The sequence below is a fragment of the Hydra vulgaris genome, chromosome 04, assembly GCF_038396675.1.
Source record: "Hydra vulgaris chromosome 04, alternate assembly HydraT2T_AEP".
NCBI classification, from domain to species: Eukaryota; Metazoa; Cnidaria; class Hydrozoa; order Anthoathecata; family Hydridae; genus Hydra; species Hydra vulgaris.
In genome coordinates this window covers 18,464,560-18,490,172 of record NC_088923.1, presented here as the reverse complement: position 1 = coordinate 18,490,172, position 25,613 = coordinate 18,464,560, and the positions used below count along the sequence as shown (strand labels likewise).

Sequence of the window (25,613 nt, the reverse complement as noted above, 5' to 3'; positions counted from 1 at the left end):
CTAAAAGAATAAAATGAAAATAAGTTTTAAAACTCAATATATTTTTTGATTAAATATAAATTATTTTTAATTTATTTTCAATTTCTTATACGTATACTTTGCAAATCGAAAGTTTAATAAAGCAGTTTTAAAAAATATGTACATATGATAACTGAGAGCAATAAGTTTATAGGTTCAAGACAAACTTCAAAAGATGAATTTCAAAGTGACGTAGCGCGTTTACATTTTTTCGGACGCGAAGGACGCTGGTAGGATAGAAAGAAAACATGCAAGAGAAAATGTGGAGTGAATCTGAATACTTTTCGACGTTAGAAGAAAAGAATAAAGATGCATATAAAAAAAAATTAACTTTGTCAAGTGGAATGTTACTTCCCGACCCTTACGTACTTGTAAATTGGAAGAATGACGTTTCAATGATGCCCGACATTACATGGGGTGACATGTACAATTATCTTATTAACTCGTCAAGTAACTTTACACACGATTCAATGAAAGCCTATAAATCATTGGAATCGTACAAATTTTACATTTGTGGGCAAGTTCAGGATGTATACTATAATTTAATTGAAGAAGAGAATCAATTTTGTTTCATTAAATCTGAGGTATCGTTGCATATTACAAAGTCTACAGTGAAACTGACAAAAAAAAAATGTTTGAAAAGTTAAAACCATAAAATTCATTTTAAGTGAAATGTAATATAATTTATCTTTTTTTATTTAATCGACGTTTAATTTGTCTTAGGTGCTTCCAAGTCAGACAAGGAAAGAAGCAGAAATGTTACGATGTGTGGATAGCAATAAATAAAGTTAATGGTTGGATTTTAACAGCAAATGCATGGCAGGGTGAGCGCATTAGTTAAATAATTTAATTCTAATTTTTTTCACAACAAGTGTTTTAAGAAGTTGAATCGATCATATATTTTTTTAAATTATAGATTGGGCTCTGTGTGTAGTCACATCGGTGCTTTGTTATTTAAGCTTGTTGCATGTGCACAGCTTGGTATAAATAAAATATCTTGCACAAGCAAATTGTGCAGGTGGAAAAAATCGCGTAAATCAGCAACGCCAGCTACACTTAAAAAAATCAATTTTTCCCGACCAAAGAAGCATGAAACTCTTCCAAATATTAGTGACAATGAAAACTCACAGGATGAAAGACCTTACAGCTTTAAGGATCCTATACCAACTTCAGATAGTAAAAAAAAAAAAGTTGTTAGAACTCAAAAAATTGTATAAGAATGCTGCTATTCTTCAGTCTGTAGACATTAAACATGAAAGCAAAGAACATTGTAGTGATACAGATACTGCAGAAGAGGATGACAGTTACAATGAATATAATTTGCCGGAACCACTTACTTCACTATATTTGCCTGCAGCAATTAATTTTAAATATTCCACTTTAACAAAATATTGCGCAAAATCATACGAGGAGTACAAAATAACTCAGAGTTTTGAAACTGGATTGCATGTTCTTCACAAAAATCCATGCCTTGCTGCTTCACCTGATAGTATGGTGTGTTGTGATTGTTATGGTTCAGGGGTAGTGGAAATTAAGTGCCCATATAAATATAGAAAAGGGTTAGAAAATTGGAAAACTGATACGGATTTTCCTGTAAATTTTGACAATACAGTAAAGAAAACACACCGGTATTACTTTCAAGTGCAGCAAGAAATGTATGTTACTAATACTACATACTGCCATTTTTACATTTGGACCGAAGGTAAAAATGAAAACGATACAATGTTAATTAATGTTCCAATTGATAAGGTTTATTGTGAAAAACTGGAAACAAAGTTGACAACAATATTTTTAAAGTTCTTACTACCTGAAATAGTGTCTAGAAAAAATGATCCAAATAACCTTTTGACCGATCAAACATACTTCATTTGCAAACGCCCAATTTTTACCCTAATGAATGGATGCGATGGAAAAAACTGCAAAATAGGAATGTTTCATTACAGTTGTATTGAAATAAAAAATACCCCTAAAGGTAAATGGTTCTGCAAGGAATGCATACAAATAAACTGAAGGATATATTATATTTATAAAATTTTTTTAAGAAAAAAAGGTTTTTCACTCCTATGAGCTTGGAGGAACAACACTACTGTTAATATTTACTAATGATGTTATTATTACCATTACATTTTCAAGTAAATCGACTTGAGTTATTGGGATAATGCTCTCAAGAATTCGAAATTTTCTTAATCGTCCAATTACCCTTTCAACATGAATTCTTACATGTGCAATTTGACGTGATTCACTTCAGCAGAAGACATTTGCTTTTTTCCTTTAGTGAATTTTGGTAATTTTAAAATCCCTCACTGTGTAGCAAATTCATCAACAAGGGTAAATCCTCTATCAGCAAGTACACAATCTCCATGGGTTATTTTTTCTAAAAATCCGGATTTAATTGTAATTTCTTTATCTGACACTCTGCCACCCCATCCAGGTGATAAAAAACTTACAGCACCTGGTGGAGTTATACCAATGAGATATTTAATAGAGTTGTTGTTTTTATAATTTGACCAAGTTTGGGCTCGAGCATGAAGACTAAAAGGTCTTTCAATAAATATTTCCATACAATCAATTATTGCAACACAATTATAAAACTTTTTGCGAAAACTTGTTGGCAAATTTCTTCTCAAAACATGCTTTTCTGGCCAAACAATTAAAGACTTTACATTTTCAGCAATAATTAGAAGCCAAGTTCTATATATTCTAGTAACTGTTGACTCAGAAAACCCAAATCTAAAGCTCAAGTCTTTATTTAAAAATCCAAGTTTGATTTTCATTAATATTAACAATAAATGGTCTTCCATTGGTATATTTGTCATTGGTTTTACAAAATCATTAAGTAATGATATATACCACAAAAATAAATTTCCATTTGGCAAACCAGTATAAAAAGATAAAAGTGAATTATCATCTTTTAGTTTTTCAAATGATATATACTGAGAAACATATGCTGATGTTATGGCTTTGTTTAAGGTAATCTTTAATTCAACATTGTTTTTACTCAAAGTTTTGACTTTAGAATGTAGCTCAGCAACAAAATTAACATCATCAGTCTGAGATTCTAAAAAATTAAACATGTAACCATTTATTTTATCAAAGAGCGCATGTAACTTCTTAAAATTAAATTACAACTTATTTACCTTGATTTAATTTGAAAGGGTCAACAGATGTTACTGCATCCATGTTAACTGACATCTGTTCATTTTCAGCTCTTGTTTGAGATAAATTATCTTCAGTATTTATTTTTGTTCTTTTACAGCTTCTTTCAAATCTTTCAATACTTTGATGTTTTTTTGAAAAAGATTGCTGTCTGTATAAAAAAACAGATGGAACATAATCAGGACTAGGGATGGCAAAAATCCCGGAAATTCTCAATCCCGGGATCTCGGGATTACAAATTTGTCCCCGGGAAATCCCGGGATTGAATGAAAAACTTACAATCATAGAAGATAAAGCCTGCGAAGAACTTTTAATTATCAAACACTATTATATGATTAATTTAACTGATGAAGTAAAGTGATTTAAACTATAAATAACACTTTTAAACGATAACACAAAATAACAATGTTTAAAAATAATATAAGTATACGTTAATATATAAGAGTTATAATTCGTTTTGAAAGCTCCACCTTAAAAAACTCAAAGCGTCCATCATTTCATCGTTTAATCGTGTTCGATTTTTAGAGCATAAAAACCCAGCGGCTGAGAATGCTCGTTCAGACTCTACACTTGTTGGTCGTATAGATAGAATATAGTTATAGACTTTTTGAAGGTGATCACCTCTTGTGCCACCATTTTCAAATAAAAACATTTCTCTTTGAATCTTAGAAGTTATTCTTTCTACCCTTATAGGTGTTGTTCGTATAGCTATCAATCCTTTTTCCATAACTTCGTTTAATTGTTCACTAGTTGTTTTGACTTTCTTATCACCTTCATCGCTTCTTAAAACCTGGTTTAGCTGAACATCACAACTGCTGTCTGCTGCTGATGCTATATCTGCGGGATGAAAACGCTTTATCATGCTTACTATAATCTTTTTATTTTGATTACTTGTATTTGGTACAAAAACATCTGTGATTTTCGTTGATGTAACCTGGCTATTATGAAGATAATAAACTAAGCTACTTAATGGTGTTCTCCTCTCTTTAATTCGATAACTCAAAGCAGCATACAGTTTATTCCCGATTTCAGATTTTTGTTGTTTTATTTTGGTCAACATAAACTCTAATGCAATGTCAGCTGTAATTAAAGTTGCGCCTAGTCGACAAAGTGCTTCCACAGTGGCTTTAACAGGAGTCAAAAGTGCTACTAAATCAGATACAATATTATATTCATTTTCGTCCATCTTACTTGAATCGTCAATTTTGGAATCCAATTCTAAATCTAGAAATGCCTTTTTAATACAATATTTTAATTTGTCAAATCTTTCAAGCATATAAGCAATAAGCTGCTCCATCGGGTTTTACAATCCATAATCAAATGGATGACCTTTCCAAACTCAATTTTTACGTACTTTTGTAAATAATTTTCATTTTTGGTTGGGGACCTTTTAAAGATTTTTACAATTTTCCTGACCTTTGTTATAACAGGTTCAAAAACTTGGTGTTTAATAGTAACCTCAGAGGTTTCATTAAACAAAAATGAATTATTTGAATCTTGAATACAATCTTCCTCTTCAGAAGCATAGTCATTAATACAATCATTATCTTTTTCTTCATCACTGTGGTTCTCTAAACTTGCAAAGGTAGTGTGCTCATCATCTAAAATTTCATCGATTTCCAAGTAATTGGGGTCATTTTTATAAAGAACTGATATTACTGCCAGCTGTAGAGCGTGGGCAAAGCATAGTTGTTGATCACTTTCTATAATTTTTCCAAGTTTCTTCATGACGCTTGCACCATCCGTGGTAATACCAATGATATCGTCCTCAAGTTTTATTTTAAAATTGTTGAGTCTTTCGTTTAGAAGTGAAACGCACTTTTCTGCTGGCATAGATCCTAAAATGCGAACCAAACCTAAATTCCAATAACTTTTCAACTCGTGTACGTTCACATTCATGTATCTGCAGTTTCCAAAAGAAGTCCACTCATCAAGCGTTAAGGAAAACTTGAAGCCTCTTGATATTTGATCAATTATTTCTTTTATAACTAGTTTTTAAACCTGTTCATAGTAGTCTAACACCATTTTTCGAATAGTGTTTCGTGATTTTGGGACATTTTTAAAGCCTCGTGCAATTAACCCAGCTCGTATATCAGAAGAGTTGCAAATTGTATTAAATGATATACCATTTTTTGCTGCCATACGGGCAAATACTTCAGGTAGGCATTCATCTTTTTTCGATGTTGTTGGAAAATAACTTGTGATTTTCGGTTTTTTATTTTTCGGTTCTAATAATTCTTTTGAAGTTGAAGGTGTCGTGGATAAACTTGATTCCTGCGATGTTAATTTAATTTTATGTATGGAAAGTAAATGGGTATGAAGACCTTTCGTTGAACCACTAGCATTTTTTAATATTTTTTGCATGTAATTACTTTGCATAAGGCTGTTTCATCTGCTCCTTTTAAAAAATGTTTCCATATGAGATTTGTGCTGTTGAATTCAGCGTAGTTAGTCATGATATTAGGCTAATTTCTATCTTATTGAAAAATAAAAGTTATATTTTTAGCTATTTATTGACTAATTATCTTTATTCATAATTCAAAATGAACTTATGTGAAAACAGTTATACTTCGAATTAATAAATAAAGTTTATTTAATATACCTTCCGTATTTGATAACTTTTAATGTTAAAGAACTTGTGACAATCACGCCAACGTTAAGAATTTAAAAAATAAAAGGAAAACATTGCATAGAGAATAAGCAGCTCAACAAATTATATAGCGAAAATTTAGACATTTTAAATAAATAAATTAAGTTTAATCAATTTTTGTTTTTATTTATTGTTTATTACAATCCCGAAATCCCGGGAAATTTTAGAGACTAATCCCGGGATTTCGCGATCATGAATTTGTCTGTAATCCCGGGATTTCGGGATCCCGGGATTGCCATCCCAAATCAGGACTATTAGGATTGTCCGATTTTTTTCCTAAATAGAGAAAATAAAAATGCAAACTTCTTTTGTATTATCAAAATAAAAGAAGTTATGTTAAATTAAATACAAACATTGTTTGAAACAAAGATAATAATGACATTATAAAAACTTCTAGTTATCATAAAAATTAATTAATCACCTGAAATAAAATGTTTACTACATAATCTTGCGTTGTCAATCATACTTGTTGACTAGTTTTCACGTTTTAAAGCTTGCAACCACAAAACTCTTCTGTTATTTGATTCTTCTGTATTTCCAAAAGGAATTCGGTAAAAACTCAAGCTTTTATCGCCTTTTATCCTTTTATTCATACACCCTACAGCACAACAACTGCCAGGCATTATATTTTAGGAGTTTTTAAAAACTTTAATCTTATTAAGTTACAATGCAGATTATTTACATAAATATTTGTTCAATAAACGTTCACTGTTTGCAAATCGGTTTTTGAATTCCTGCCACCTAGTGCGCATGCGACGGAAATGTAAACACTGAAATTCATCTATATGCTCTTCAAGGTTCATGTAGTTGAATACTAATAAATGATGGTTTATATTGGCAATTAACGTTACTATATAATAATAAAACACGGCGTTAATAAGTTCAAGACAGCGATGAAGAATATAATATCTTACAAATTCCCAACTAATGACAACACTGGTAATTGTCATAATTATTGACATATTATATTCTTTCTTAGTGTTACCAACATATTTTTGTAACTATAATAATACAGTTGACTTAGTTAAAAGACTAAAAATTTACATAACTAGTAATACTTACATAGTAAGCACTTTAACACATAAAAATAACTTTGCAATCTTGCCCATTCCAGTAGCTATCATTTTACTCGAAGATCCGTTTAGATTACATAAAACGCTAAATTTTTTGGAAAACATGGCTCCCAATCCACGTTGTATGTATTTTGGACGTTCAACTTTACCGCCAATAGAACGCAGATATTCGACCTTAAAACAAATGAGGCTACATATTACAACTTTTATTTAAATTATTTTTTCAAACGTAAATTAAAATGTAATGCGGTATAATACAACTAAGGTATTATAAAATATCACTACTAAATGAATATGAGTACTCTTACAAGACTTTTAAAAAAAACGCATCTTTGATGTTATAAAATAATAGTCACTAGTTTAAATGCAACCTGTAGACTTTTAGAAATATCACAATATAAAAAGTAATTTTAAATTAGATAGAGAGCCATCTCAGATTTCATCTGTAACATAAGGTTAAGCCCCTCGAAATCTTCCTTCCTTTCCATTGAAAGGCCAGAGGGAACAATAATGTCTTCATTATCCAAAAAAACTTTGAACTTCTAAAAACTTTTATTTTATTTAAAAAAATATTTTGCTCCAGTACTGGTAAGCTTAACTCCAAAGCTGCTGACATCTCTATAAACACACATAAATAATTAAATATTATTTCATTGGATTTGAATCTTATTGGAAAACTGGTTTAAAAACACAATCTTGTTATTAAATTAAAGACATACATGGATAAAAGTGTTATGGAACTGAGATATTTTTGAGTTAAAGTTTTAAACATTCATGTTATTTATCACTGTCGGTGAATTGTTTGATGTGAAAATGGTATTTTAGCACATTTTTGTGCTGTGTTATTAAGGTCTTAGACCTTGTCGACCTAAGCTCTTAGACCTTGTGTAAAACATATGTAAACATGTATTATAATATACTAAATAACAATTTATATAAGCTAATATAAAAACATACCTCCTGATCCACTTTATGCACAGAAAACGATGCAACTAACAAAACATGTATAAAATTTAAATAAATAGGATCAAATTTGAACATTAAAACATTAAATAAAATTATTTTTCTTACTTCCAGTTTTATTAAATGTACAATGTCTTTCATTATTAGATTCAGCTGGAAATACTGGAGGCACAGTATTTGATTTAATAGACCTTGTATTATACATTTCATGTAAACTTATTTAAAAATAGAAAGTTAAAGTTTTATTTGAAAATAACAATTTACACATAATCTTCAGAATTACCTTTCTGATCCACTCATATTCACGGAAAGCGACGCAACAAACAAAACATGCATAAAATTAAAAAATGGGATCTTATCAAACATTAACCCTTATGACAATATATTTTTTGTTCCATTCAGTATTATTAAATACAGAAGCTTTCTCATCATCAGATTCATTTGGGAATAGCAGATGCGCAGTATTTGATTTAACAGACCATACAGGATTTGATTTAATAGACCTTGTATTAAACAATATATGTAAGCATATATTTAGAAATATAATCTTATAACTTAAATTTAAAAAAAGAATTTATATAGATAATATAAAGACATACCTTCCTGATCCACTTTTATTACCGGAAAACGATGCAACTAGAGAAACATGTATAAAATGTGAGAAAATGACATCTTATTCAAATATTAAAACATTAAACAAAATTTTTTGTTACACTAGTATTAATAAATGTAAAACCTCTCTCACCATCACATTTATCTGAAAATGGTGGAGGCATAAAACTTGATTTTACGGATAGAGATATTCCACAAACCGAGAGCTTTTGAATGCGTTTTTTTTCTGGATTTTTTTAGCATGATTAGCTGCTCCTTTTCAGCATATTCAGAAGAAGTCTCGTCACTTAAGGCTACTTCAGATTTTTCTTCAAGAGTTTGAGCAAGACGACAAGCAGTTTCATAATTCTCTGAAAATATATTTTAATATTTAAAGTGACCTGACAGTTTCCATAAAAGCACTGTGAAAACAATGTAACTTTAAAATATTTTACAGTAAATCATTGGCTACCTTGAGATCAGTAAATTCTTCTTACTTGAAATAAATTATTCTATTAAAACTTAGAATTGCATTTTACAAGTTTAAAAAACTATAATTTTCACAACAACATGACATTTTTTACGTTCTAATGTTTTTTATTAGTAATAAATATTAATAAAAACTATGAATAAAAATTTTTTGAAAAATATAAGCAACCCAGTAAATATTTCAGCGTTTTTTCAACGTTGAAAAAACGTCGGTGGACAACGTCGACAACTCGTTGAAATAGAAGTTAGTTTTGCAAATAAAAACAACGCTGTAAAATTATCGCGGAAACAACATTAGAATGATCACGTCGATGTAACGTCTAGGGTTGTATATAAAAACAACTTTGTCTAAACAACGTCGTATCTGTGTATCATTTTGCAAATTTTAAAGTTATAATTATAGCGTTTAATCAACGTCATAAAAAAAAACGTCGATTCGCATCGTTGCGAATTTCTTTTAACAAAAAAAAAAATATTGTTTTGTCTAACTTTTTCTTTTTTAAGAGCATTAAATACAAATATGCAAAAACTATATACATAATACATATAATAAAGTTGAAAGAATTCTCTTAACTTTAAATTGCATCTTAAGATGCAAATTAATATACATTATGTTTGCAACTTATTTCTGCCACCGCCACCAACGCGATCAGGGGCATACTTCAAAAAAGACAATAACGACTTGTAAACTCCCGACTCGTCTTGAAATCTTTTCTTTACAGCTTCTAAATAATTGTTGAACAATTTGAACAACACAAACACTACACTATATTTTAGTAAACTAAACTAATTAGTTTAATTTAATACAGTGTTTGTGTTGTTCAATCGTTTATTTGCATTATTAGTGTTTTTTCTAATATAATTGATGTTGAAATTTGAATTATTTACAATTGACAAATAAAAGTACATTACCAAGTATAGCTTCATATATTTTTAATTTACAGAAGCCACGTTTCTTCGTTGACCCAACCATGTTAAATTCGGCCATAACTTCGTTAGTCATTATTCTAAAAAAGGTTAATTAAACAAGGCCTAAGTTATATATAAGATATATATTATAGCTAAGTATGCTAATTAGCATACTTAGAGAGAGAGAGATTTTAAAATCTCTCTCTCTATACATTATATATATATATATATATATATATATATATATATATATATATATATATATATATACATATATATGCGGGTATGCTATTATTTAATTAATGAACCCACACTGTCAGTCGAAGCGTGTGCTCTTTGTGTGCTCTCTCTAAAAAAGCCAATGTGTTCACTACTCTCCAGTCTATAGACAGGAGAGCTTACACATATGTACTCACATTTATGTATAACATATATAACTTTGGCCTTAGCCTTACAACTTACGTACTTATATATATGCACATTATATATAACTTAAGCCTTATAAATAATTCTCAAATTTAAATCCTTAAAACTTATCTAATGGACCAAAACTTCTAACTTCTTCTGCTAAATGGAAAAGGTTATGTACATTTGAAACAATAAATTCTTTGCCAAAATTAGCATCACAATCTTTGACAAGTAAAAGTAATAATTGCTCTGCATAGTCAATGTATTTTGAATACAAATCTTCTCTAGTAAGAATAGTTATGGCCATAAGATAATCATATATAATAGTTATGGCCATAAGATAATCATATTATATTGTGCATAACGTTAACATTTTTTATATATATTACTGGCATAATAAAAAGTAGAAATTGCCTATTTTCTGTCTGAATACATTTCTCGCAACCTTCTTTTGAATTAAATGCATTTACACACTTTAAAAAACTTTTGGTCGGTGTGTCACAAATAAAACATCGGACAAAAACTGGTAAACATTTCAAATTAATATGAAAACTTGAATTCATTAATTTGTTTAATTCAATTATAAATTCTTCTAAATACTTGTGTATTGGTGGTTTTCCACTACCTCAAAACATTGCAACAATTAAGGTATTGTTTAATGGTATGTTATTGATGGAGCATAAAATTGCTCAAACACTGATTATTGAGCTATTAAATAAGGGCAAGCCATCAACATTAAAGTCCAAAACCAGACAAGATAAATTACTGACAAATGCCTTAAGTTGTTTTTTTATTCCATTACGCAGACCAAGATAAACAAACATCTCCCATGCACTCTAGATGAATAGGTTTAGGGATTTTCATTAAACTCCTAGCAGGGTTAGGGTTAGGGTCAGGGTTAGGAATTAAATTAGGAAAGTAATTTTGAAGGCCGCTAAGCAGACTAGACAATGCATTTTGTGTTATGTTGTTTCTCACTTTCCGTTGTAAAAAAGTTTGAATGTCAACAGTAGGTAATTTATTTTCTGAATCACTCTCTGACAACAGCGGTTTGTTATTCGCTTTAGTCTCCCATTCATTGTCACAATCACTTGAATTGCTGCATATATACTTTCAAACTCAATGTTATGATTGGTATAAGCTTGGTGCACAATAAGAGAACTATTTTCCATATTAGATTCTTCTTGAGTGATGTATAAAGTATAAGAAGCTAATTCAAGTAAATGATTTTTTTCTATTTTTATTTGTTTAATATTTCCTCTATGCTTCTTTTACCTCAGACGATTATTGAAAGCTCTTTTACGCAAATTACATTTTTCCATTATAAGTTGTTTGCAAACAAAATCAAGTGATTTATGTAAATATACACTCTGAATCAAATATTAGATTGAGTAAAATACTTTAACTTTTTGTTTTCCTTTATCTAAGAAAAAAAAAGTGATAGGAAACGAAAGCATGCATTAATTCCGCAAACATATAAATGCTTAATTCAATTGTATATAAAAAATCTCACCTGAACCTTGCTAATTCTACAAATACAATTTGCACACATATTTTGAAGGCACATATTTAAAGCATATATAATATGTGCCTTAAAATATATTATATAAAACCTATGTATATAGATATATTATATTATATATGTAATACATGCTTAATATGCAATGTATATGTCATATTGTATATGCAATTGCATTTATCGTTTATTCATATACTGCATATATTATGTCAATATTGTATATATGGCATATATTATATGCAATATATACAAAATGTATACATAAATTGTATTATCATATATATTAGAATAAAACAACTTTTATGCATACATGCTAGATCTTCTACCTGTTTTCCCTAATCTAATTTAAAGTTGCCCAAGTTCAACTTCACAAATATTGTCCTAGATTCGTTTAGAAAAATGCTCTTCAACTGTAAAAATATAAACAGTAATACAACCCACTCTAAATGTTTGATACATTTAATGTGGGTTGTATTATTGTTTATATTTTTGGAAGTGAAAATTCAAGATTCTGTCGATCCATGAGAATTTCATAAAACTATCCGCCAAATAAACCTTTGCATTACATGTATTATATACAATTTATTTAAGTTATGTAAGTTTAATAAAGAGCCATTTTCCTTGATTTTTCTAAAATTTAACCTAATCTCCCTGATAATCCCAGATTTTTTTTCCAGATATCAGATTTCACTGACTTTTCCCTAATTTCCCCTATCTGGCAGAGACACCCTGTATATATATATAAATATATATATATATATATATATATATATATATATATATATATATATATATATATACAGGGTGAAACACATACGTAAATTTACTACTACATAGGCACATATACGTTTTACTGTATTTTAATTTTTAATAATAGTTAAAATTGAGCTAAAATGTCCAATACAAATACAACAATGGTGATATCATAAAAATAAATTAAAAACTCAACAAGTGTCAAAATTTATATGTGAATGTGTAACTAATAGATGAACGTAAAAAATTTGTACTTACCAGCTTAACGGTTATATAAGATGTGTAGCAGAGGTTGAGTTTAAAAGTTTAATTAAAAGGTAAAAATGCGTTTAAAAGAAATAAACGATAAATAGCTTTAAACTAAACTAACTCTATTTACTTAGATCATCCGACTAAATATTAAAATACATTTATAAAACTTACGGGAAACATTAACGATTCAAAAACACGCGGTACCCAGTTGGTTAATGGTTGACACGGAATGCCAACAGTTATCCAACTTTTGCCAATACTTGCCCGTCGGCGGACCAACTAAAGTGTGTTTACTGAGTAGATAAGTCTATTTAACACCGATCATTTCTATACTTAACTTCAATTTTTTTTACATCAAAGTAACGTTAACATAGATGAAAGTTGCGTAACATTTTCCCAGCGTTTTTGGAAACTTAAGTTTTTAATGAAATATTACCATTTATTCCAAAAGCAAAGGAGAACCGTGAAACAAGTCACGAAACTTAATTATATCAATTATGCTAGCTTTATACTCTTGGCATTTTTTATAAGATATATGTTGGCAAAAATATTGATACACTTTTGAATAAGAAATTATCTTTTATAAAAAGCCGACAGAACTCGTACGATATGGTGTTGGTAACTGTTCTACACCGGCTTATATCTAAACTTGCTGTTAATTGATTTTTGAATCCAATAAATTAAACGGCAGATAATTACTTCATTTAAAATTTTTGGCTTGTGGATAACAATTTACAATACTAATTTCAATGTTTTTATCACAAGAAAATTACCTAACATATATGACAGTTTCTCCCGGATTTTTAGAAACTTGAAGTTATAAATATTTTTATAAATAAATTTTTTTAACCCTATCACAATAAGATTCGTTTAAAAAGCAAAAGAGGACACAAATAACAGACCACGGGTCCTAGCTATGTCAAGTAAGTTTGGTCTATCTATTCCACATTTGTTATAAAAACTTTTTTACCCCATTAAAAATTCCAGGATCCCTCGATCTAATAACTAAATGTGATAAAAGTTGAAATGGTTTCCATTTAAAATACATTTCTACTCACATAACAGTTTGTTTTGTAACAAAAAGAAAATACATAAAAATATATGTTAACACAAAAAATATCAAAAGTACTTATAAACGTAATTTGAATAATATCATTGTTTCATTATTACATAGCTTTTAGCAAATGGTATGAAAATTAACAAACTTCGGTTTTATATGGCAGAAAAACAAAAAATATTTAAAGCAGGATACAATCAACATTCGGAACAATTCTTAAGTTTTTTTATGTAAGAAATTTTTCAAAAATCAGTCTATGGTGGCCACAAAAATTTAAATTAAAAATTCCGGGACACTCCAAGACTTTTTGTTGCGATTTCCAGGACATTTTAAATCTTATTAAATGAATATAATCAATTATGTTTTCATTATACATTTTTCATATCGATTAAATTATAGAATATTATATTAATATTAGAGTTCAAAACACTATATATTTGTATATATACATATATATATGCATATATAATTATATATCTATAAATATATATGTTTTCATGTATATAAGTTCAGGCGGAAATGTGGCTGATTTTCAGTGTCTCATTCAACTATTTGGCGAGCTCAAAAAAAATCTATTCGGGAAAATGCTGAACAATATAAGTAAAATGTAAAAATTGCTACCGCTAAAGCTACTTTTCCCATAATAGCACATTTTGATGAAAAAATTATCGAAGACATCACAGAAGGTATAAAATCAAAAAGAGATCGATTTGCGGTCTCGGTAAATATTGATGGTAAAATGAAGCTCCTTGGCATTCCAGCAATTGATCGTGGTACTGGACAAGCTCAATACGATGCTCTAGTTAAAATACTGGATGAGTATGGAATATGTGATGACGTGAAAGGTTTATGTTTTGATACAACAGCTACAAATACAGGAAGACTTTCTGGTACAAATGTCATGTTTAGTCATAAACAAAACTCAATTCTACTAGAGCTGGCTTGCAGGAGGCATGTTTATGAGTTACATCTAAAACACTTCTGTGAAAGACAGTGCAGTGGAAAAACTAAATCTCCAGAAAACCTAATGTTTAAACGGTTCCAGTTAAACTGGAATGACATTAAAAGTAGCATTGACTCTTCAAAGTTTGTAAAATATGACACTCAATCTATTGTTACCACTTTCTTAGAAATCCATAAACTCGATGCTGTAAAATATTGCGAGATTGCTCTAAAAAAACACTTTTCCCAGAGGAGACTACAAGGAGTTATTGAAACTAACCCTAATGTACTTATGCCCTGTAAGAGATTTTAAAATTCAAGCTCCAGGGTGCGTTTCTCATGCACGTTTTATGTCCAAAGCTATTTATTATCTCAAGATTCGGATATTGAGTTTGCAACTGTCTTATGAATTGACAGACGATCAAAAGAACGAAGTGCAGTCTACTGCTGAGTTTATCTCAATCTTTTATACCGTCTGGTTTTTAAAAACCTCTTTACCTTACGCTGCGCCTTACCAAGATATAAAAGCCTATTGGCAAATGACAAAATATAGAGGTTACGTAGAACAATATGTTCAGAATTCTGAAACAATTTTAAATGGAATTGATGCCACAATGGTTTCAATGGAATCACATTTATGGTACATTGATGAAACTTTAATTCCGCTGGCTCTTCTAGACCAAGGTATTTCTGTTGCAGAGAGAGAAGATGTTGCAAAAATGGTCTTTTCGAAACCAATTCCTGAATTTTTTCGGCATTCCGAAAAATTAAATTTGTTAAAAACTCTTAACTTTAACCTAGAAAAACCACCAAGTATTGCCCAACTAGTGGGAGAAAACTCTTAATTCATATTTAGTTTGTTAAACCTTACTAAGCTAAATGATAAACTTTGGTTAAACAGCCCGGCACCACTATGGGAGTATATTGAACAATTTAAGATTTTTTCCCAGTTTGTTTCCAACCTTGCAGTGGTTAACGACGTTTCTGAAAGATCTATTAAAGTTGTATCAGACTTTGTAAATAACGTTCACAATGAAGACGATCGTCAGGACTTACTGCTAGCTATTCACCAAAGGAGAGAAAACCTTAACAAGGCAAAGACTAAAGAAGATTTGCAATTAGCATATCAAGCAATTGCAAAATAGATAATATAGTTTTTAAATGATGACTTTTATTTAATGATGTAATATTGATTTGTAAATATGTATTTTTTATATAATTATACTTAGACATATCATTCTTTTTTATTTTTTATTTTTTACAAAGCCAAAAAAAACTTTGCAACAATACCAAGAAAATCATTTAAAGTTAAAAAGTTACCATATACTTTCTAATCTTGAGGCAATAAAACTAATAACAACAATACCACTTTTAACAATGTTGCAGTAAGTTCATTAAGTCTTTTTTATTATAAAAATAACTAAAATAAACAATTGTTATTAGGCTATTAAGGTTAGCGTAAGGGTTAGGTTACCTCGAAGGATAAAAGAAATTTTTTTTTAGACCTGTATATACCTCATTTGACACTATTATTAAAAAAATCTAGGTTATTGATTTTTCCGCGTCTGGAAACAGTTTATTAGAAAATCAAAAATGTTTTTTATACGCGATTGAGTGATAAAATAGATTTTTAAGATGGAAAATTTGGATTTTTCACCAATTTTAAAAGATTCTGTAAACTGATTTCTTAATTTTTTCAACATGCTCCATTTATGTGATTAATATTTAATCCAACATATAACATTTAAAAATATTAAAAAAAAATTTCGATAAATTTTAAGGTTCCCGCCAGGCCTATAAAGCACCCATCATTTTTGGCCCAAAATCGAACTGGCGGGGACCTTAAAAATTAAATTTTTTTTTTTTTTTTGCTCAAACTTATTTTTATTCAAAAAGTCAATTTATAAACCGATTCGCAAGTTCGATTTCAAAAATTGATAAAATATGAAACACCCTAATATACATATATGTACATACTGTATATATATATATATATATATATATATATATATATATATATATATATATATATATATATATATATATATATATATATATATATATATATATATGTATATGTATATATATATATATGTATATGTATATGTATATATATATATATATGTATATGTATATATATATATATATATATATATATATATATATATATATATGTATATATTTATATAAATGTATAAATACACATATACATATGTATATATATATATATATACAGCCGTGTTGTTTCAAACTCTCTCTCTCTCTCTCTCTCTCTCTCTATATATATATATATATATATATATATATATATATATATATATATATATATATATATATATATATGCAGATATATATATTTGATGATAGGTGAATCTCATTTTTATTGTTCCTTTTTATTCGTCTGCCACCAAAAATTGTCTCCCCCACCCTTAATTAAAAAAAAATTACAAAATTGTGTTTAACGAAGCGTAACTAATATTCTCCATGATTAAAAAATTTTTTTACAATGGAATTTTTAAAAACTTTACTAATATCATTCTATCCAAATATCTGAAATTCGGTTTTTCAAGTTTTTCAAATTCTTTTTTCATATATTCTCGATATTCTAGATATTCTTCTTTCATTGCGTTAAAAGACGTTGGTCCTTTGAATACTTTTCTAAGCGTGGTGAAATGACGATAAATTTCAAGTTCTTTCTTAATAGTAACATTATAATGTTTTGCTTGATCTCTAATATATAATATTTCTTCTCCAGTTAGTGAAAATGTTTTTGAGCAAACACATCGCATGCCGCATTTCTTTCTTTTAATTTAGACATTAGTTTTTAGTTAACTAGGTTTTTTTTTTATAAAATACTAAAGTCAGAATAAACAAACTAAAGAAAACTATGTTTGAATAAATTAAAAAACAATAGATTAGAATATAGTTATAGTAAAAAAGAATACAAAAAATCAACCGTTAAAAAGTCAAGCCGTAAAAAAATTTCAAAAATTATCCGTTTTTACATGAAAGGCATAGTAAACAGACGTAACATTGTTTGATAAAAGAGTATCTTTTTATGTTTTTACTGTTCGCTTTTTGAAATTAACGGCTCATATCTATAAAAAAAAATTTTATTATTATTTCAGATTAAGAGTTTTTAAGAAATAAGTAAGTAGTTTAAACTTTTTAAAGTTTTTTTTTTTCATATCGTATGCTGTTTTTCTTCCATATACATATTTTTTATTAGTTTTCATTTTTTTAAAACGCTAAAAATAATTATATAATAATGTCTATTCCATAATCTAGCCCATGTCATTGTTTTTATTAGTTATCCAAAAAAATTATGATGGTTAAAAGCTTTTTAAATAAAAAAGTATAAAAAAAATATTTGAAAAAAAAAGCACTAATAGTAATTAATACATGAATAAATTCATACAAAAAAGTTAATGTTTATAAAGTTCAAAGAGTCCGCTTTGTTTAGCTACTATTTCTAAAAAAAAATAACGATATAAAATTAATTTCTATAAAATTCAAAAGGTTTGGTTTCTTTAGCTTGGATAATAGTTTCCTTCAGGACTGTATACGCCGATTAATTTTTTTAAATTTAATTAATAAGTAATATTATTTCCTTTGTCCTATTATCCAAGGCAAATAACATTACTTTCTTACTTGTGTCGTCAATACGTTCTTCATAGGTCGGTAGTTTTGCAATTTTGTCTTTATATTTACTGTATATATCTTTTCTTCCAATTGTATTGATTAATTCTAAAATGTATTTAAATTTACTTTCGGGTGTTACATACTCAAAACCATTTTCAATAAGAATATTGTTTTTTACATAATTCCTAAATTCTTAATTGACATTTATTTTTCCTTTTATACCGCAAGGTATATTTATACAGAATTTCGTAGATTTTAAATTCCCTTGCGTTAATTCGTCTGCAAATTTTCTAAGATGATCCCATGGGTTCATTTTTTTTAATTAGTTAATCTATAAAATGACAAAATACATAAAAGTGCATAAAATACATTTATTATAAAAAGTAAAAAAGTTGTATAAAAAAAAAGACAAAAATTATTTAACACTTTAATATTTATTTAATAGAAATAGTAATAAATGTATTTTTTATAATAAATTGTTTTAGTTCTTCGTGAGTAACAAAACATTTAAAACCGACTAAAACGCCATATGGTTCGGTAGGTTTATCAAAGCTTCGTAGTATTGAACCAAAAGAACTTTGTCCGTGGTTTGTCAAAGAGATAGTTCTTGTGATCTCTGTTTCGTTTTTCTTTCTTAAACAATTTACTTTTTTAAAAAACGGCCATTTTAACGTGTAATCGTGTTCTGTTCGTATGAATTTTGTTTAAGGTTTTAATAAATATGGTACAGAAAGATTGTTTAGAAATTTACCAAATTAATTGACTAAAGAAAAACAGTCCATTACACAAAATAGAATGAGTATCGATTTTAAAAAAGTAAAAATAGAAACGCATTGGTTAGATTTTTTAGGAAAGTTTACTCAAAAAAGTTATGTTTTTGACGACGGAATAATGACAAAGATTCGAGATCATTATCTTTTAAATGCTATTCGAGAAGCCAATTTAAAAGTTTTGCCCGATTTTGAAAAATTTTGTAGAGATGAACACATACAAACATTACTTCAAACTGAAAAAAATAGTTAAAAAAAATGGAACATTATAATACTATAATTACGTTTAATCGTGATGTTTTAAATACCTATATTAGTTGATTTTAAAAAATATATAAAATTGGAAAAAACGTTTGTTTTTTTAATTGTAAAATTGAACTTTTATGTCAGATTTTGACTACTAAACAACTCAAAGCAAAATTGAAAGAAATTGGTTTTTGATCATTTTTATTTAGTAGAAAATACAGGAGAAAAAATATAAAGTTTATACTTCTCGTTTACTTATAGCTAATTTAAACGGTCGAGAGTTAATTCCAGAAGAATTTTTAACTTTTTGTACAGAATGTTTAACTGATTTTATGAAATATGTATATTATGTTGGATGTTACGAAGACGGTTGTGATCAATCTTTAACATGTAACGATAAAGTACATTATAATTGTAATAGTATTTTAAAAGAATAAAAAAAAAAATGAACTTCCAATTGATCTACGGCGTATTATTTCAATGCAATGGATAACTATCTAATCTACGACAACAAATTGGATTGGAAAAAATGTGGAAGATATCTTGATATCAATGAAAGTTAAGTCAATTTAATACAACCTCATTACTTTTCGACAGGTGATAAATGCTTTCAAATGTTGAAAAAGTGGAATAAAAATGGATCAATAAAACAATTGCCTGATGCTTTGGATAACATGCCAAGACCAGATATTAAAAAAATATATATTTTAGATCGTTTTTTTTGTGGGATCAATGGATAGAATATTAAATTTTTAGACTGTTTTTTTATAAAAAAGACTTTTTTTTAAAAAACGGAAGAAAGAGAAGAAAAACAAATTGAAAATTAAGAAAAACCTATAAAAAAAACCTGTAGAAATAGAAAAAAAAGATTCCAGATCTATAACAGAAATATTAAATGAAAAAGGTTTTCACAGTTTTTATTCAAAAGAAAAAACTAGGAAACTTGATTTTAAAGATGAACAAACATCCTTTTAAGTCATAGTTAAAATTTTTAAACCTAAAAAAAATGTTTATTCTGAAAATACAATCGTTACAGGACCAACTAATAGTGGAAAATCTACTATGGCTCGAGAACTATTGCAGTACGGCAAATTTCCTGACGCAGAAATATTGTTTATAATTCAATAAAAAGAACCAAGCGAATCTCAACACAAAACCTTGCGTGAAATTATAATTCTTCTAAAATCAATTTAGAGGCATAAGATATATTTACAGTTAATAGTCCAGAAAATTTAGACTCGGCTATACAACGCGCTATTTGTTTATCAAAAGATAAATACGGTATTCAAAATAGCGATCATCGATTATTAAAAGACAATTCTTTTGTTTAACGACAAGTTCCTTTTGTTTAAAGATTCAACAATATACTAGCGCTTGTTCGAGCGGTTTACATCATGGAGTAGGCACAATTACGGTTTTTCATTCAGTCCCAACTAAAGCGAGTCAATCTTTGAATAATTTAGTTTCTCATTACAAATGCATTTTTTTTTTGATAACAATAGCGAAATTTAAAAAAATATTTAAAAGTGATATTCCTTCGGCTGGAAAAGTGCATCACGTTATAAGCGATTTGCTTCGTAAAAAAAACTTTAAATAAATATGGACATTTGGCTTTATTTAAAAGAAACAGTTCAGTCGCAAGGTTAAGGTACTCAAATTACGTATTACAAAGATTAAAAAGTGTTCATTCTTTTAGACGCTCAAGGAAAATTAGATTTTAATTATAACGATATTAGCGTTAACAAAAATATTGTTAGTTTTCAATCGTTCCCGTATGTGAAAGCTCTAATTTTAAAAATTATTATTATCTCAAATCTCATCACAACGATTATAATCAAGAAAAAGAGAAGGAGAACCAACCAAACGAAGAAGAAGATAACGTTATAAATAGCGAAAAAGAAAATCCGATTAAAAAAAATGGAGTGAAAGCAAAAGAGCAACACTTTTGCTCGAATAGATTAAAAGAAGAAATCGATATGGATTATGCGAATCTTCAGACTCTGGGAGAGAATCAAATTCAGATTCCGAATAATTGAGAAAGCGATGAACTTTTACGATTTTTACAAAACGATTACAAATTATGCAACCAAAATTTTTTGGTTGCAAAATCAGCTGTGTGTTTATGGTCAAATTTCATACCAAAAATGAACAGACAAAAAGACATCGATGAAAATCAAATCAAAATATGGATCAAAAAAATTTTAACTCGTTTTAACGCTGTAAAAATGTTAAAATGCGAACTTTTATCTAACCACGAAAGGTCGCAAATCTAAAACGCTTTTCATGAATACAATTGTATAGTTTGTTAAGAAATTAAACGTTGTTTAGTTTGTATAGAAATTAAACGTTTGTATAGAAATTAAACTGTTTGTTAAAAAATATTTATATCCTTATCCAATATTTAACAAAAATGGGAAAGTGAATATAAAAAAAAATTTGAAAGATAAAAGCTATATCTAACTTTGTTTATAATAATTGCGACGTTTTAAAAGAATATTTTAACTCTACTCGTTTTAAATTTTATCACGAAGTTACAAATTATTACTCAAATAAAAAATTCTTATTTGATTACTTGCAACCTACAAAAACTGTTATTGATTTGTTAAGACAACAATTTGATATTGATTATTGTCAAAAAAAATTGTATTTTTATGAAATATGAGAAGATATAAACCTTACGATTTAAATTATTCTCCTTTATTAACTTTGCGAAAAGTATTAGCTCGAAATGCTTACAATATGGATATTTATAACAAAAAGTTTTTGCAAATGGACGAAGAACAAAACAAAGAAACTGACCCTCAATCTGTGGACACAAACAGAACAGAGATTTCTTATTTAATCGAAAAGCATAATGTGACTTCTTCTCTTACTTATGCAGACCCTATTAATATTCAAAATCAAATTGAAGTCAAAGTAGCTTTTCAAAAAAGTTTAAATACTTTGTTACCTCTCGATACTATGCTTGATAATGATTTGTCTACGTCATTGATAACTGATCAAGATAAATGAAAAACTTTTCTTAGTGTAGGAGGTGACGCCTTTAAAAAACACCTTTAAAATAATTTTAAGGCTAAACAGTCAAAACGAATTTACGCCTTCAATAAAATTTCAAGTCAAAACAGACAACAACGCACAACTTAACGCACAACTTGATCAAAAAGACATAGGCGAAACATTAAGAACAATGAGAAATTTAAGAAAGTATACTCCGCAAGATAACGGCAATCCTCTTAATCCAATTCCTCCAATACCAATTGAATCTACTTTAAACTCTTTGCTGCGTTCTACTACTTTGAATAACAATCCTGGTAATAAAAAAGTTTATGTTTTAACACCAATAAGTAAGTTTATAAATTTTTAATAAAGTACCCAATATTGCTGAAGTCACTAGTTCAATTTACAACAAAAAAGACGTGTAAAAAATACCAAATTTAGCAAGGCAATTGCTCGACATGTGCCAAATCCAAGTTAGTTTTCAATTTGGATCAAATCAAGCATCTTTACGCGTTTATAAACCCAAAAAAAAAAAGCGACTTTGAACAATTTAGAAATTTTCATTTTGTATTTACCCAACATTGTGAAGTCAAAGTATCGTTACCAAATTAATGCCAGAAGGTTCTTAATTCACCACTTTATCCAAACATCCATATGCTGTCATGACTTCAGCTTTTATAGAAAGCGTATCTTTAACAGATAAAAACTTTGCAGGAGAAAAAGCTTATGAATTACTGTCAGAAAATAAAGATATTGTCATTCAACGATGTATACAATACGAAGAGATGTTTCGAGGAAATAAATTTGTAATTTTAAAAGATTATATTCAAAATAACAGTTATTTGTTGCCAAACAAAAACTTCAATAATCGAATGATGGGTAATTATGACAAAAATGCTCTAGGAAGCAGCGCGATCAGAGAAGCCATGCTGTTTTTAACATTAAAAACATTTTTTTCTAACGCTCCAACTTTACCTTTAAGAGAGGTGACAGAAGTTGCAATTTTAAAAGAAAATGTGCATCAAACTTGCAACAAAGTAGGTCAATATCCTTTTTCAGAAAACATATAATCCAATTCCAAATAATTTTACAATACCGAGGATACAATTAAACAAAAAACTTTGATAGAAATGTTGATGATATTGGGTACAATGTATAGTTCTCAACTTGCTAGTTTAAATACACTTTTGTTATCTTATAAAATATGTTTTGAAATTGATTTTTTTAACATAAAAATATTTACAGTTACTTTAAAATTAGAGACAAAATTGATTAGACGAAATTTGCATATTTACCCAAAAACGATACCATCATTATTAGATACTCCAACACCAGAAAAACGTACCTCGATACCTTTTACTCCTAAATCTATAACCTCACCCTTTACACCGATGCGTATGACCCCGCTATCTACTCCGATAGAAAGCAAAAAAGAAGAAGAGGAAGAACCATTAGGCGCTACCGCCTTACCTACACCTGAACCTACACCTACGCCTGAAGAAAAATCGGATGAAGTTAAATTATCTAGATAAGATTATTTACGAATAACAAAAAAAGTACCTCCTGAACCAAGAAAAGGGTTGAGACCAAAGCCTCCAAAATAAAATGGACAAATCGTTAAGAGACGCTATTGACGGAATTGTAGAAAATCAACTAACAAAATTAGCAAGTCGTTTGTTCGGTTTGACAGACGTACCAAAAATTAAAAAAGTTTTATTAAAATTTGCTACTTTAAAAAAATCCTACAGATTTAAAATTTTATGATAAATTAAAACCGCTTTTAGAAAGTTCAATTTATGCAAAATGGGAAGGTACGATTACAGCCTGGTCGCATCAAACATAATTTTGTCAAAAAACAACAAACGCTGACGTTAAAAAACAATGTCATTTAAAAAAATATTAAAAAAGTCCCAAAGATACTTTTAGCAAATCGAGTTCGCGAGATCGTCCATATTGGGATACTACAAAAAAGTAATTATCATGAAGGTGTCCGAACGCTCAAATCCTTCAGTAGAAGGTCTCTTACTCGTTCATATCTATAAAGTTGGACCAGTAGACGATTTAAATACGACATAAAAAGTCAAGCGAGAAGATTTGTTTCCTGCTAACGAAGACGATAAAAACACTTACTTTAAAAACTTTAACGAATATGTTAATACTTTGCTTAAACCTTTAAAAAAAAGATTGCAATAAAAGAGAAAAAAAATGAACAATTTAACATTTGAAGGCGTGTTAGACGTAAATAGATATGATTGTAGTACGTATTTTTTTATTTATATTATAAACAAAAATGAAGCAAGCGAGCATTATAATGTTTTGAATGATTCTAATTTACCTTTATCCCCTAACAACATAGACAAACCTACTTTTAAAAATAATACCGTTATGCATTTAGTCGCAATGGTCGTTCCGACTAATTTAACTCGCGTAGACAAAAATGTATCTTTTACAGAAAACAATTACGGTTTGAGAATGGAATCCAAACCCGCTATAAAACAAATGTTAACAGATATTCAAAACGACACGATTACTAATCCTAATTAAAAAAATTCCTTTCTATCTCGTAACCGAAAATGTTGTTTTGTATTCAGATTATGTAATTTTGCGTGGAGACATATTTTGGGTTCGAGCTTTTAGAGGTAATTTTAGACATGAGTAATTTTCTTGTAAATAAAATATGGAGTTTGATAAGCGCAGATATACTAATTGCGACTACTGCTCTTAGCTCTTAAATTTACATGTATTAAAATAAGTTTTTGTATTTATAAAACAACACAACATTACCTAACCTCAAACTTGAAGTGCATAAAATAAGAAGAGAAAAAGTTTATTAAAAGCAGCAGGTAGAAAACGTTTAAGAAGACGAATGCGCGGCAAGTTTCTCCCATTGTTAGTAGCTTTCTTGGCACCTACTTTATTATCTTCTATCATGCCACGTTAATTTAAAAAATAAACAAAAAAACCTATTTGTAGAAAAAAACATTATAAAACAATAAAAGACACTATAGAAGACAAAGACGAATACGTGGAAAATTTTTACCAATGTTGAGAGCAAAGCACGGCGATCTATACTGAAGGCCTTGCCGTCGCGCAAACATCGTATTTGACTGGGGGCCTATTTTTTAAACGGCGAAAACAAAGCAAAAATTTGCTTAAGTAATTTTATATTAACTCAAAC

At 28.4% G+C, this 25,613-nt stretch overlaps 1 protein-coding gene across 1 annotated transcript; it reads right to left on the bottom strand.

Annotated features, from left to right (window-relative positions):
- Window positions 1-2,318: 2,318 nt before the first annotated feature.
- LOC136079247 (uncharacterized) lies at window positions 2,319-2,834 on the bottom strand. Its single transcript, XM_065794973.1, has one exon. The coding sequence runs from the start codon at window positions 2,832-2,834 to the stop codon at window positions 2,319-2,321; it is 516 nt and encodes a 171-aa protein (XP_065651045.1).
- Window positions 2,835-25,613: the final 22,779 nt, after the last annotated feature.

What these genes read in the sequence shown, in the direction of transcription:
- LOC136079247 (XM_065794973.1), bottom strand. Translation starts at nt 2,834, where the DNA reads ATGACAAATATACCAATGGAAGACCATTTATTGTTAATATTAATGAAA.